This window comes from Haplochromis burtoni, unplaced genomic scaffold (assembly GCF_018398535.1).
Source record: "Haplochromis burtoni strain Fernald_Lab_line unplaced genomic scaffold, NCSU_Asbu1 Contig_2, whole genome shotgun sequence".
In the NCBI taxonomy this organism is placed as follows: domain Eukaryota; kingdom Metazoa; phylum Chordata; class Actinopteri; order Cichliformes; family Cichlidae; genus Haplochromis; species Haplochromis burtoni.
Genome location: NW_024582363.1, coordinates 1,441,418 through 1,456,078, shown reverse-complemented (window position 1 = coordinate 1,456,078; position 14,661 = coordinate 1,441,418). Strand labels below are relative to the sequence as shown.

At 39.0% G+C, this 14,661-nt stretch overlaps 1 protein-coding gene across 1 annotated transcript in view; it reads right to left on the bottom strand.

Annotated features, from left to right (window-relative positions):
* Positions 1-377: 377 nt before the first annotated feature.
* Positions 378-14,661, bottom strand: part of mctp2b (multiple C2 domains, transmembrane 2b) — a 43,183-nt gene continuing 28,899 nt past the window's right edge. Inside the window, exons 12-23 of the mRNA XM_014333710.2 lie at positions 13,263-13,356; positions 13,071-13,173; positions 12,786-12,888; positions 12,502-12,603; positions 12,312-12,386; positions 11,126-11,245; positions 7,013-7,126; positions 5,193-5,234; positions 3,312-3,421; positions 2,947-3,056; positions 2,344-2,441; positions 378-1,340 (exon numbers count right to left, since the gene is read on the bottom strand). Of these exons, the coding sequence (XP_014189196.1) occupies positions 1,293-1,340; positions 2,344-2,441; positions 2,947-3,056; positions 3,312-3,421; positions 5,193-5,234; positions 7,013-7,126; positions 11,126-11,245; positions 12,312-12,386; positions 12,502-12,603; positions 12,786-12,888; positions 13,071-13,173; positions 13,263-13,356 (1,119 nt within the window). The 3' untranslated portion in view covers positions 378-1,292. The remainder of the gene's footprint in view (positions 1,341-2,343; positions 2,442-2,946; positions 3,057-3,311; positions 3,422-5,192; positions 5,235-7,012; positions 7,127-11,125; positions 11,246-12,311; positions 12,387-12,501; positions 12,604-12,785; positions 12,889-13,070; positions 13,174-13,262; positions 13,357-14,661) is intronic.

Here is a 14,661-nt window from a genome sequence, read left to right as displayed (position 1 = left end):
TGTGGCTGGTTTTAAAATCCACCTCCTGAGCCGTGTGCAGCCCAGTACCAGAGGATTGTCTGGCTGCTGTGCTTGATAGGATGCTGGCTGCAGGCATCTCGTCACAGCAGCTGAGAGGAGGTCAGGCAGGTCCTCCTGCTTGTGGCGACGCCCAAGGGCCATCAACGCAGCGGGGAGCCCGGGCGCCGGTGAGGTCTCGCACAGCTTTGCCTTGCTTCATGAAAGCCTAATGAAGAGAGGGGGCTCTGAAACGGTGCTGTTAGACGCCCACAATCCTGCAGCAAGGGAGCAGGGAGAGGATAGATGATGCTTGCAGATGAATTCAAAGAGATGCAGCACAGAGCTGAGAGAGTAGAGGCAGATAACATACCGCCAAGTGTTTGTGTGCAGATTTATTGCTGTTAGAAATGAAGGACACAAAGTCTTCTTCAGTGATTGCCAATAATAAATAAAGTGTGTACAGAAGTGGCCCCACCCCACTAACAAGCAAAGAGTAAAAACAACAGAGTACAGTCCTCTGTATGGAATGTATGAAAGCAATTTAAAAACTTAATGCAGGCACATATCCTTGCATGTAAAAATAGGCCCATATATCATGCAAAAATAAAATTAGTCACCATTTTATGAGCATATCACTTTATCTATGCTTAAAGATAAAGGAATATGATGCATAATTTGTGACCAACTTTACATTATCCATTTATATAAACATATAAAAAGGTGCAAGTTAAAATAATTGCGCCTGTAAATCATCACTAACATTTAAAACCAGAGACCTTGCACTTCCAGAAAAATATACCTTTTTTAAGTAACATGTTTAATTCAAAATTTACTGTAAAGATTATTTCTCTTAAATTGCATAAAAGATTTTAAGTATGTTACGTAAATTAAAATATGTACAGGACAAACATGTATAATCATATTACAAACCAATATTACAGTTGAGTTCCAGATGGCACAACCCGAGGCGAAGAATATAAATTAAAGCAGCTTCTAATTATCAATCTTTAAGAGTAAACTGTACATAGAATGCACAGACATTAGTAAATATTTAAAGTAATCTGTGAAAAGTCCTCAGTAAGGACATCTTTGGCTGAAAGCTGTTTAGGTGCTGGTTGAATGAGGCAGTGAATGAGGATTCGTGCCGGCTGAACAACCTGAAACCAACTCCAAGTGAGAGACCGCAGCGCTCAGACAGTTCCTCCATCCTCCTGAAAGTGTTTTTAGGTGGGAATCCCACACACAGCAGCATCGGGTCCAGTATTCATACAGTCTTCCATCCACAGTGCATTCTACAAGACTTTCTTCTTCCTGCTCCCTCTCAGCTCACTGTACTGAACCTGGAAATCATCACATTTTATAAATTTAAAATATCAAACAAAAGTACCTTAGACAACAACAGACATCACTCAACAGAAGCAAGCAGTTTAAATTCTTCCCATTTATGAAGTGAAAAGCAGAGAGTTCTTAAGGTTCATTACAGGGTGCGGTCTTTGATATTCTGATAATGGGACGGTAGATTATTTTGTACACAGTGGTCAAAAAAAGATTAGTTTAAAAGTTTAGGATACTTTCATCATTAAGTAAAATTAAAATGTGTTTTCTTCACTTGTTGTAATATTTTTTTGCAAATGAGAAGAAGAAAGTTCTGTCACTACCAGCACTGAGAGGGAGACCCATAGTCATCGTTCATACACAACAACAACAAAACAGAGATACTGGAAAGTCACCGTTACGCAACCCAGTGGCCCAAGGGCATTGTAGAAGGAGAAGAGACAAACGGGGTCAAACAGCTTAGAGAGACAGGGACTGTGAGGAGCAGAGACGACGGCGGGTAAAAAGAGAGAAGACAGAAAGGAGAGTGCGAAGAAAGAGAGGAGAGGTCAGCACGGAGATCATGTGCAAGAGGAGGAATGAAAAAGAAACTTGTGAATAGTACTCACTTAAAAAACAATGTTTATATAGCTTATAGGTGCAAGGTAACCATTTTGAATCTTACTGAATGTAAGATTCAGTAGGACCCCATAACACTCACGACAGCTTTTGAAGCTGAAGTGTTGGTAAGTACGAACAGGAGACACCAGCAGCAGCAGCAGCAGCAGCAGCGTCTCCCGTCTCAGCCTGGGAACAGCCTGCGTTACAAAGCTGCTAAGCAGCAGACCTCCACCAGGGATGTATCGGGACCAAAACACAACCAAAATTATACAGGGCTACATAATTATACAGATGGAGCTAATTATACAGACAAGAGTAAAGAATGCCTGGGAGTTGTTGTAGTAAGATGCAAAGCTAGCTGGCTCTGGGATTTTGGGCTTCCTGGCCGGCTGATCCAGCGGAGCTTACCTTCTGCACATCTGAAGGCACCCTCGACAGGAAATCAAGCACTTCATTGTTGTCAATGCTGTACGGGTTCCGTAATTTCTTGGTGAATTTATTGATACCTAAAACAAAAGTTCACACCAACATATCATTAACACTAGTCTCCTGTGGCTGTGCTCTTTGTTTCCATACAAACAAATACTTGCAGGGGAGACTCATGCTGTCCAAGAAATATTGCTTTGAGTATCCCCAGTATGTGCCTTTTTTGTTGTGTTATTGTCACTTTTTATAGCTGGAAGACTTACACCACTTTACACTCCAGTCATTCAGCCAATAAATTTATCCAGTAAAAGTCTTAACAATAGGATATACATCATAGTTAACATCACTAACATAATAAGTTGCAAATGTTAAAAAGACACAGCCGGAAACATATGGAGCAAATACTCCTTCGGCCTTACATAGCTGCTGGATAATAGAAAGATTCAAACAAAAGAGATGAAAATAAAAGTAGAGGAGGGGCTTTTTTCTACGACAAACACTTACAATAGTGGAAAAAGATTTTTGTCATCAACACAAAACAATGAACACAAAAGAAATGAAATAATTACCACATCTACAACTCACCCCATATTAAAACTATGTAGCGTATAGGGATGAAGTATGTGATAATTGCTGCAGTGATGAACACCAACAAAGCCAAGGCTGACAGGAACGGCATGGTCCAGTTGAACATGCTGACAAATAAGAAAACATCAGTCAGAGTCAAGAAAGGATTTTTTTTCTGCATTAATTCAGTGAAAATAAACATAAAGTACAGTACTTATTAGAGCAATATTAAAACATAGAACAACAAAAATAAATGATGCATAATTATTAACACATTTCAGGAAAATGACAAAATTAAAGTCAGTCATAAACATGTCTGATTCTTGAATTGGAAAAATCAAATGGATACAGCTCTGAAATGACAATACATTGTTATCTCTTACTTTTTAATCCTCTCCCCTAAACAAGCGATCCCGTCGAGAAGGTTTTGAACGGTGAGGATGATGTCTTGGACCATGTGGATTTTCTCTATGAGCCCTTTCCTCTCGGACTCCTAAAGCAGCAAGAAAAAAAAAAAGACAAAGAAAAATCTGCTTTGGAAAACACTCAAAGGCAACACAGTGGTCATGAAAAAACTGCAAAAACCCCCAAAAACAACAACAACAACAACAAAAAAAGATAAATACAAAACATCTTCAGTTTTTGCCTAATATGGCCAATTTTATTTGGAGCAAAAATATTTTTAGCAAAAAGAATAAAGCTCTCTCAAAGATGTGAATTTAAAAAAGGTAATGAACAGTAATAGTGTAAACTGTGTTGTTTTAAGTACTAATTAAAAATGAAGGACCGTGTCTTCATGGTTCTAATTAAAGGTTTTGCACCGGTTGACAATATTCCTGCAGTAATAGCTTGTGACAGACTGACAGACGTGCAGCTCATTAAATTACTCTTAATGCTTGCAATCAGCACCAAACAAGCTTTGGTTTTTGCTAAGAGAGTTACTTAGTAAATGTTATGGTGCAATATCCACCACTTTTTGCTCTCCCTTCTAAATATAATAATAATAAATTAAAAATAAAGGCTGAATAAAATAATCTCTTGTATATAGAGTTTGTACTGGACTTCAGTATTATTTATTACACATTTGAAATAAAGTATGGACACTTGAAAGTAGATTAAACAACAAAACTTCTGTGGGAATTTGCAGGCTCGAGTATAAACTAACCCTGCCTGTTCAGCTTTGTTTGCACAGACTGATAGCTACAACATTTCCAAAACCACAGCTTTGATCAATACCAGGAAACCAAACCCGTAAACACACTCATTCAACTCTGATGAAGAGTGTCTGCAAAATGTGAATGCAAAAATAAAAAAGAAGGGGAAAAAAAAGCAAGTTAAGATGTGAAAGGACTGGACATCGCATTATGAAAGAGACAGAGTATCGTTCTCAGGCTGCTCCAGATCCCAGGAGGAAAAATGACTTAAGTAAACAGAGGAGGCCAGATCCTCTCGAAGATCTCTGGAGTGAGCGCCAGACTTCAGACAGAGACATGGCCACATGTCCACATCAAATGCGTTGAGACTAAAGAAGGGTTATAGGTCCAAAGAGAGGATCTGCGGTATGTGTGGATGGTGGGGGGGCAGCGTTAGTTATTGGGGGACAGGGCAAAAGGATATTCCAGATGCACAGTGACTCAATGTGAAAAACCACATGTGAGGCAAATCTCGCTTCACCTCAGTGAAGTATCCATCACTGCACTAAACCACTTCAGCCATTTAAGGGTCACGTTCCCACTGGAACCAGTATGAGAACCACTTTAAATCAGGCCAATGCCGGCCATTCAAAATGTCCACAATAAACTCCTGTCACCCTGAAGAAATATTTCATTGCCTGAAAGCATTTTAACACTTTCAAGATAAACTTTCAAAATGAGCTCTGAAAAAGCATGTCTAAGTGCCGTCATTAGTTCCATATTGATGGTATTATATGGTGTGTTAAGCTGAGGGACTTTCCAAATGCAGCAGAACCCTTTTCCCCACCCCTCTATTTGCATATGAATGTGTTTTGACAAGTGGAAACGGGTTGGTGAGGTCTTCATTAAACTCAAATGTCTTTTGGTAAGCACAAGTTTACAAAAAAATACAACTGGTGCTTGACAGGAATCAAAATGCATCAGAAGATTTAGTACTGAATAAAAAGCTTAGCAACACAGACCCATAGATCAGAGGGAGATACCTTTTGTCAACATGAACAAAATGAAGCTAAATTCTTTTTTTATTGAGCAGCATACAAAAGTCAGCAAACACCTGGCAGAGGCGCATACCTTCTCATCGTCTTCATCCTCATCCGCCAAATCCAAGTTGGTCTGAAAGAAACAATTGCAACGGAGAGGTGAAATTATGAGAATTTCATTATCAGACTTAATAAAGCTCGTCTCACTGGGACTGTGAGCTGACGCTGAGATCAGTCTCCTGAAACACTTTGCAGAAAATCTGACCAACACAGGACACAGTGGACTTTTCAGGAACTAATAGCTAATTAATACCTTTCCATCAGCACCGGATCACAATTGCTTGTATGCGAGAGAAATAGCTCAACAGGTCAAGCCCACTTAGAATGACCCCACTTAGCGGTGCTGTGTGTTTTAGCATGATTCAGCTCATTGTTTTTGTTTCTCTGCTCTCATCTTTACTGTTTTGGTTTCGCACCCCGATCATCTCATCTTAGCCTACTACCTAAAATGAGCATCTAGCTAGTGCAGCATTAAGAAGTCAAACCCCCAGCAGTTGCCTGGCTATTTTCAGGCTACAATGAGCATAAACATGCACATTTTTCCAACTCAAGAAAAAACGCTTCTTGCTATATATCAGTGTTATGTCTAAACCTTGCTTCTGCTGCCCACAACATGGCAAAAAAAAAAAAATCTTTACTCCAACATTGACCTTTTGTTCTGATCTGTAACAGGATGCTGCACTTAAAAAAAATCCATGTAGGTTATTTCACATGATAAATTTGTCAAATGTGTGTGTTTTCAGGTTTGAAATGGACATGATATCAGATATAGTTAAACCCAAATATGCTCAGAGTTTGTATATGATGAGTTTTTGAATGTTTTCTTGTTTATTGACCAAACTTTAACTTTTATTTTTTCATAGTTAGGAATAAAAACTTTAAATCAGTTGCAGAGGGCGTTGCATTGATTTCCAAAGTAAATTCTATAAATCTTTACCCTAATGCTTCCTTGTGACAAATGAATCTATGTGCATGATCTGATCAACATGCAGATCTGGTTCTTTGAGGACATATACACTGTATACTTACATATATAGAGCCGATAATGTTTTCTGCAAAAAATTTGCCCACTATTTTTAATGTTCTAAATTGTTACTTATTTTGATAATCAACCGATCATTTGACTTATGTATGATTGCATATGCTTTAGTCAAATTAAAAAAAATAATAATAATAATACTAATGTTTTACAATTTTCTTACACAGATCACCTGAAAAGTTAATTAATTGGGAAAAAAAATAGTCAACACATTAACTGAATGTGAATTGTTGTGTGAGCAGAGCTTGGTGTCTAAAATTTGCTACCATGTATTCTGTGTTGAACCACCATTAATGCATTCTCTAAACAGACCTTGTGTTTCACATTCAATACTTCTTCAGAGTGTTACATTGGGGGGGGGGGGAAAAAGCAGGGAGCATTGTGACCTTGTGACATTGTAGGAGATAAAAACTTTTTTTCTAATCTGACCAGTCACAACAAGAACAGGGCAGCAGGCCAATTACAGTGAAGCCGAGGACAAAAACTAGAGGAGGAACGGGAAAAAAGAAAACTGCGTTAGTAAAGGACAAGCGCTGTAAATTAGCTTAGGCTATAATGGTCTGTTACATTAGTCTATTCAGTGAGTTTTCAATGCTTATGTATTATGTGTTATTTTATTATTATGTATTATGTAGCCATGTGCGACGGGTTGCTATGGAAACATACCAGCCTTTAATTATGAGAACAAAATGTGGCTTAAGAGGCTGTTTTTCTACAAAATAAAGAAATAAGAAGCGTGAATAAGAGCGAGCAGGTCATTTGGCAGAAAGAGGAGAAGATGGATAAGGCTGACAAAGCTGCTCTCAACTCACCACATCCTGGCTGACCCGTCCAGATTGGATCTGCAGGTAGTTCCACGAGATGAGCAGAACAAAGGAGAGGGGCAGCATATAAAACTCCCAGTACCATACTGTCACCAAAAACACCTGCGGGCAGAGGGTCCAGAAATCAGACATCAATGAAGGCAAAAGGGGAAGCGTTACATTTTAGATCAACCGAGCAGGAATTCGATCTGTTATTAAATTGATTGTAAGATAATTGGTCAAGCTAATGAAGGCTGCCCTACCATTATACAAACTCTGCACACTAATTGCAGTTAGACTGCATATGCTGTGCAGGTATAGATGGTATATAAATGGCTAGAGGCTCTAGGTCTAAAAAGTGATGCCAATCTGCTGTTAAAGGGGAAGACTCCTTTGGTTGAAAAATCAAGTTCAATTCCATAAAAAGCTATGACAGAATGACCCAACTTCTTGAATTCAAACCTCAATAAACACTTTGCTGATGAGTTAATAGTCTCAGCCACATGTTAATGCTCTTTGACATGATATCTAACAGAAAATGATGTCCATCCGGTCCTGAATTAGAGTATAATTGATTAGAAGATAAATAGAGAATAAGCATGGCTACCTTGAGATTGGCAAGTAGTTACCCTATGAGTGTGCAGTGTCCTTGGTTTCTCAGTCAGACCTACTGCTTGCTTTTCATATCCAGTTAAAAACAAAAAAAACAAACAAACAAAAACGCACCCAAGACGGTGACTGCCAAAAAAACTCCGCTTTAGGATTCAAAAGAGGACTACGCAAACCAACTGGTGACATCATGAGGCCACATCCATCCTGTATATACAGCAAAAGAAAACCATTCTGCTCAGTTGGACTTACACTTACTCCTGACTATGCATTGACATTAACCACATAGCTCTAATTGCTCCATCTCTTTCATCTTCTGTACATTAAAGCTGACCGATTCACTACAGCCTCAGGGAGCTTCTGTGTGAATGTGCAATTAACATCCATAATGGCACTTATGATGCACATTCCACCTGTGTGGCTAAGGTAAAAAGGATAAAGAAACATAGCCTGTGATATCTCAATTGCATGGCTAAATGGAACTATAAAATAATCCTATCAGAGAGGTAGTACAAGCCAAAACGGCAGCGGGCCAAAAGCATTGGGAAGGGTTTACAGGTTTTTATATGCTAATAAAAATAGAAGAGAACATCTGGTGAAGACATCACTCTCCTATGAGGCACCAACTGACATAAAAGATGGCAGATCAGTGCCGCCCCTCCCACCACCAGCACCACCACCTCCGCCAATATCACCACCACCATCAGCTTTAATGTGCAAAAAGCCAAGCACGCTCTTGCCTGTGTTATCACAAGCCAAAATAGGGCCTGGGAGAGGAGATGAAACCAGTTCCTCACTGGAAGGGTTATGTTTTATTAGTGAGGACTTTGTAATGACTGGGAGAGCGAGGGTAAGGGGAAAGCCAAGTCACGCTTTAGTGGAAATGTATACTCAGCCCATAAAGATTGTGATAATTGTAGCCCATTTCAGCTTGAGAAGCATTACACAGTCTTCAACAGCAAAAGGGGACTTTGGGAATACAATCCACATCACAGGGGAAAAAAAAAAAAAGAAAAAGGATATGTTATGCTGGGACAGCTACTGAACTGGAGGCTGGCGCATTTATAAAAAGCAGCAGGATTTCCACACTCATGTTTGGGGGAAGGGTTTGCATGGCACAAAAACCGCTTTGGACCATTCATTGTTTTTTTAGTGCGAACATGTGAGTGAAGAGCACACCTAGTGCACCCACAAGTAACAATTATGGCATAATACTAACAGTTAAAATGTAGTCTAACAGTGGTATAAGTGGAAAAGAGTCATACAGTCGCAAAACTGAACACACACCCAAAATTTAAAACGATTCCCTAACATTAAATAAACATCATAAGCTAATGGCTATGCCAGAATAAGTAAGGATATAGCAGTCAAACCTTGAAGTCTAAGCACAGGTTTTTGGTCTACATATTCATGTGTTATAAACTGAAGAATGAGTGAGAATAAATCTTGTAACACTGAGCGTGTTACCCACTCCCTAAAATACCGCCCAGTGATTAACCATTATAAGAACTGTTACAAATTTAACTTGGCTTTATCTCCAATTATTTCAGCACTTAAAAAGTCACTAGACTGACAGTCACTTACATGGTTTAAAGGATTATGTAGCCTGCTGTAAAGGGGTGAGGAGGGTTAGAGCAATACTGTAAATGCACTGTGGACACGCTCCAAAATCAATCAGTTTTGGATGAACAGACACAATTTATCTTGCCAATGTTAGTGTGTAGTTTATATTGCAAATCTAGTTCAAAACTATATAAATTTCATGTATATATTTTAAAAGGCATTAATGCGACTTAAAAATTATTTAGAGGCACTGCAAGATGCCTGTAGAGCCTCCTTTTAAGAAATAGTTGATACAAAGTTGCCAGAAAATAACACAGAAATCAAAAAGAGGATGAGGTGGATGCACATGTGACCACACTCTTTTCAACACTGTTGCTGCATTTTTTGTGGGGTGACAGATAAGAATATGAAAGAAAAAAAAAAAAAAAGAGTGCTATTTGGAAACAGGCTCAGTGTTTTTTTCCCCTTGACTCAGAGCACCGACAAGAAATGGTAACCCATAAAAAGAAAAGCTAAACACCAAGTGCTATTTCAGAAATAAAGTAAAGGAGAGGAACAGCGTGTGATCCATTATAGTTCAGTGGTTAGGACAAGACTAACACCTTTGGGATTGGGGCTTCTCACTGAGATAACCACTACCTAACAAGGCACATCTAAAGCATACTGTACTGACGAAAGCTCTTTGTCTAACTGACAATCGGCAGATGGTGCAGGTAGCTCGTCACTGTATCCTGTCATGAGGAGTGAAGCTCTGATTCATTACGCTTATGTGGTGGTATTAAGCAGCCATTTATTTCTTCTCGCTGAGGCTTGAAAAGGCAGCGAGCATTAGTGTGAAAACATGAGTACAGATGGTACTGTCTTTCAAATACCGAGATGCAGTGGGAGGATGTGTGTGTACATTGTGCACTTGTTCCTGCTTGTATGATGTCGCCGTCAGCGTATGTGTGTCTCAGCTGTCAGGTAAAATAATAATATCATTGCTTATAATCAACACAGTATGCGCGCTACATTCTTCATAATTATGTAAATAAGAATCTTCTTATATTGTAATAAAGACCAAATATTGCAAACAGTTTCTTATTAAAGTACGCTGACCCCGACTTCATCCGGGGCGGCACAGCTTAGATCAATGTAATCCCAAGCTGAAAAATGAAATGCACGACTCAGAGCTAAAACACAGAGTGGCTGCTGCTCAGATAACAGCTCTGTGCTGCAGCTCCCATTTTTCACGGCAAATTGAACAAACTGTACCACTGGCTGGCTTACAGTATCTCTTTTAGTCTGTTAAGAAAGTCTAAACGCTTGACATAACTTTATTGCCACCTACAGGCCATGAGCTGCAAAAACAAAAGGAACTTTAGGTGACCTTGATTGCTTGCATAGTTAATGAACAACTTGCTGTATGCCATTTTTATCACGCCAGATCTCTGAAAGAATAATTCCAAAAAGATCAGCACCCACTTTATTTTGTAGTTTAAAGACAGAGGCTGAAAGGCTACTCCCATGTTTCTGTCTTCACATTTGCTTTAACACTTGTCTTCAACAATGACAGGACGGAGAATCAGCCTTATCTCTGAAGAGCCTTTTAATTGAACTTCTGTCTGCATAATGGGGTCTAAATCACACCGAGCACAGACCGGACAGAGGGTTAATGAGTTGTCAGGGAAGCAGAACAAAAATAGACTATCTCGACTCCGGTGGGACTCTACTCTCTCCAGCTGAGGCTTAACTCTACATCCAGGAGACATGCAACACTGAAAGCGTCCACTCCAACACAGAGCCAGGGCCAAGCCTGTGTTTCTGCTGAGCCCAGTGCTGCATTGATTAAGATTCTCTCTAGGAGAGTTCAAGTAGGGGTTGGCCAGACTGCGGTTGTCTTCCGCAGCCTTGGAGGGAAAACAGAGGGAAATGCAGATAGTGTGTTGATAAGCAGTTAAAGCACTTCACCAGGAAGGCTAGCAGGCTCCTCTGAAAACTCTCCCACTGGAAGCAGCTTTTGATGTACTGCAGAGTCGACATGATTGCCCTGTACAATGTCTGAACACGCATCACGTTCCTGGCCAGAGCCTGAAAGACAAACACACAAAGCAGTTAAATACTGCAGTAGCTGCGTTGAAAAAATGGTCATAGTTGATACTGATTTCAGGGTATTTGGATTTAATTCTGTAAGGAGTTCCACCCATACCACACTTCAAAAAAAAAAAAGAAAAAAAAGAAAAAAAAGCATCCAGTCAGCTCGAGGAATAGCGAGAGGAGCTGGTATGCCTTGGCATGAGCCACTGTGGTCAGGGGGCAAAAAATGTCAGTAATCTGACCTGATTTCATCAAACAGGTCTTTCGATATTAAAACAGACTGAAAACCTGCACGTTACAAACCAAGTCCACGGTGTGTGTAAGCCAATTTTGGCGTTAGTGAGCAATGTATTGTCTGACAACAATGAGTCTTTGTGGGAAGTACAGACAGTCAGGCACCCTGTCTCGCACCCTGTCTTGCACACTGTATATCAAACTAATGTAGCAGAACAGTGAACAAGAATTCAGTCAAAGTTGGCCTCAATTAAAGCCCAATTCAACTAATTCAAGCAAAGGAAGGTCTGCTTTTGGAGTCATTTTGCTTTCCAGAGAAAAGAAAAGGAAAAAAAAAAAAGTATTTAATTTTTTTATGTCCATTTCTTAAAGAGCCAATTGGTAAAAACATGTTAACATTTGTTCAATTTGTCATGTCTTTTTTTAGTTTCCAAATAATTTTTTGGGTTGAAGTTGCAAATATTTCAGCATCACAAAAATATCACATTTCTTAAAATCATTTGTATTTTATTTTTTTAACATCTAGCACATTTGTTTAAAAACACATTTTCAACCAGAAAAAACTGAAAGTGGGACTTTTTGCTCACAAAATTATTTTAATTGATTATCAATATAATTGCAGACTCATTTTCTGCCCATTTAAAAAAAAAAAATGTTCCAGCTGAGTTTCAGAAGACTTAACCAGTGAAAAAAATAAATAAACAAGCAACTTGAAATTTTAATTTGATGTTATGGAAAGTAAATTTATTTGTTTACTTTTTCCCCCATTCATAAATATACTTTGTTAACTATGAATCGTGAATAAATGTAAAAAGATGTATCAAACCTTTTTGGAAAACTTGGGATTGTCCTCCATAAAATATCTCTCCTTCGGCTGGAAGGTTCTAATGCTTGCTCTAACCTGATTAAAAAAAAAAAAAAAAAAAAAAAAAGTGATAAAGTAATAAGAAGACGACAGAATGAGGCCTGCCTTTCAAAGCCATCGTGTCCTCATTGCAGGGTGAACCTTTACTTACAGGGTTAAAAATAACCTCCAGCTCCAGAGTGATGCTCCCCTTCGACAGCTCGCCTAAGTCCTCTTTCTTCAGCGGGAAGGCAATCTGTTGTCCCCTGCGGATCTGCAGGACAGAAAGGGCATCAGGTGCTGAACTCAGCCATGAACCTGACCATCAGTCACGCTGGATTACATCTTAGCAAGTCTTCAGCCTGCTGGAGTGTTATCGCCCTCTTCACTTTAATTTAGACAGAGTGCAAATAGATTATTGTCTACGTCACAGACTCTTAGTGAGGTTGTACGTACCAAAAGCAGAGGAATGGCAACTTTTCCAAGGAAGTCTGGCGCCTTGTCTCCATCCTCATCAAAGATAGTCACCACCAGAACATCATGAATGTCTTTGACAGGGCTGCAGAGACATAGAACGAGGTCAGATGCCTACAAATCAGCACACCGTATAGCAATATGTCAGGATATTTCAATTTATTTGTAAAACAGTAAAATGGTTCAGTAATGTAAGAAAAGTAATGTTCAATAATATGTTTCAGTTTAAATAACAAAAAGGGTGTGGAAACAGAAACCCAAACTGACAATGTAAAGACTGTATCCCATTCTGGGTTTAGGCTTTTGTAGACCGTGTGGGTTTGTAGTCTGTCGTTCCCCAGTTCCAGCACACAGAAAGGGTCACTCTTGCCTGCAGAACACAACACTCAAAACTTTATAGCAGGGCTCTTGTGTTTCATTTAAATTTGTCATTAAGACGAATCTAAATGCATGAAATACCATTTAAATCAGCAGCCATCAGATCAGTAGCCTTAATAACTTTGACTTGAAGGAATCCAACGTCACGGAGATTTGTCAGGGACCTTTTTAAACTCTGGAGAGACAGTAAGCAGACAAGAAAAATTAGGTTTGGCAAACCTGCAAAGCATAAATAGAGTGTTTAATTCAGCAGAGAATGCACAAAAATAAGAAATCATTCAATCTAAAACCAGATTTATGTGACAGCATAAGATGTTACTTCAGGTTCTCCGCAATACTCTTAACCATAAAACCTTTTGAGCCTTACACCTTAAACCTTTTGACGATGCTAGTTGAGGGAGGCATCAACTAAATTTATTCATATTGCAAAACAAAAATTTTCTTTGCAAGTTTTAGGCATCAGCATTTTCCACTAAACCTTAAATACACTATCAAGGCACGTGCTCAAAACAGTCCATACTTGTAACTGGGCTGCCACACAATTGCAAATGAATGCTTACCAAAGTACGTTACACATCACAAGCAAGCATCAAGTCACTGCAAGTATTTTCATACTTTTCTGGAATGAAAAGAAACCAGTGGCTGCAAATCTAAAATCTATAAACTAGCATAGCACTTAAAGTGAAAGCTTTTGATAACAGCGTTTAAGGCAGACTGCAATGGGGTGGTGTCTCCAAAACAATCTACTATAGGTAGTTATTCCTCTCTGTACATGATCAAGTACAGTTTACCAAATGGCTACAATCTGGACTTGTTTTCCCTTCTTGGGCTAAATTTATTTCTGTCACGGCATCTCTTTTCATTGCTAGTCTAGCTGCATGGTCAGGTTGCATTTCCAGACCTTAAATTTCTTAGATGTACACAGACACTTCTGCCTAAAAGCAACTTGTCACGAAAGAATGCCATCTGCTTAACACAGACCTAGCAGTAACCCATTACCAGGCACATACTGCCATCTCTTGGCCCTTAACACAGAGCGCAGAAAGGACTGTAGGTTTTCAGCATGACTTTGACTTAAATATTAAATATTTACACTTCAGTTCTTCAAACTTGTATTTTAAGCCCAATTATTAGTTTAGTAAATGCGTGTTTTCAGCCTATGTTAGGGTTAGATGTGATGTTTGCTCTACAGACTGACACAATAAAACAGTTTTTCTTGGCATGTTTACTAGCTTTAATAAACAGAAAACAGCCACTCTGAGTTAGCTCACTTAGCTGACATTTTGCTCTTTTAAAGTCGTGCCAAGGGCGTATTTTCTGAGTTACTGTCGAAGCTAAAGGATGGAGTTGTGGAGGACAAAAATAGAACAAAACCCCAAAACATGGATGTCAAAATGTTTTGTTGTTGTTATTGTTGTTTGTTAATGCACTGGATTATTTAAAAACAAGCTTAATGACAAACATGGTTTACTATACGGAA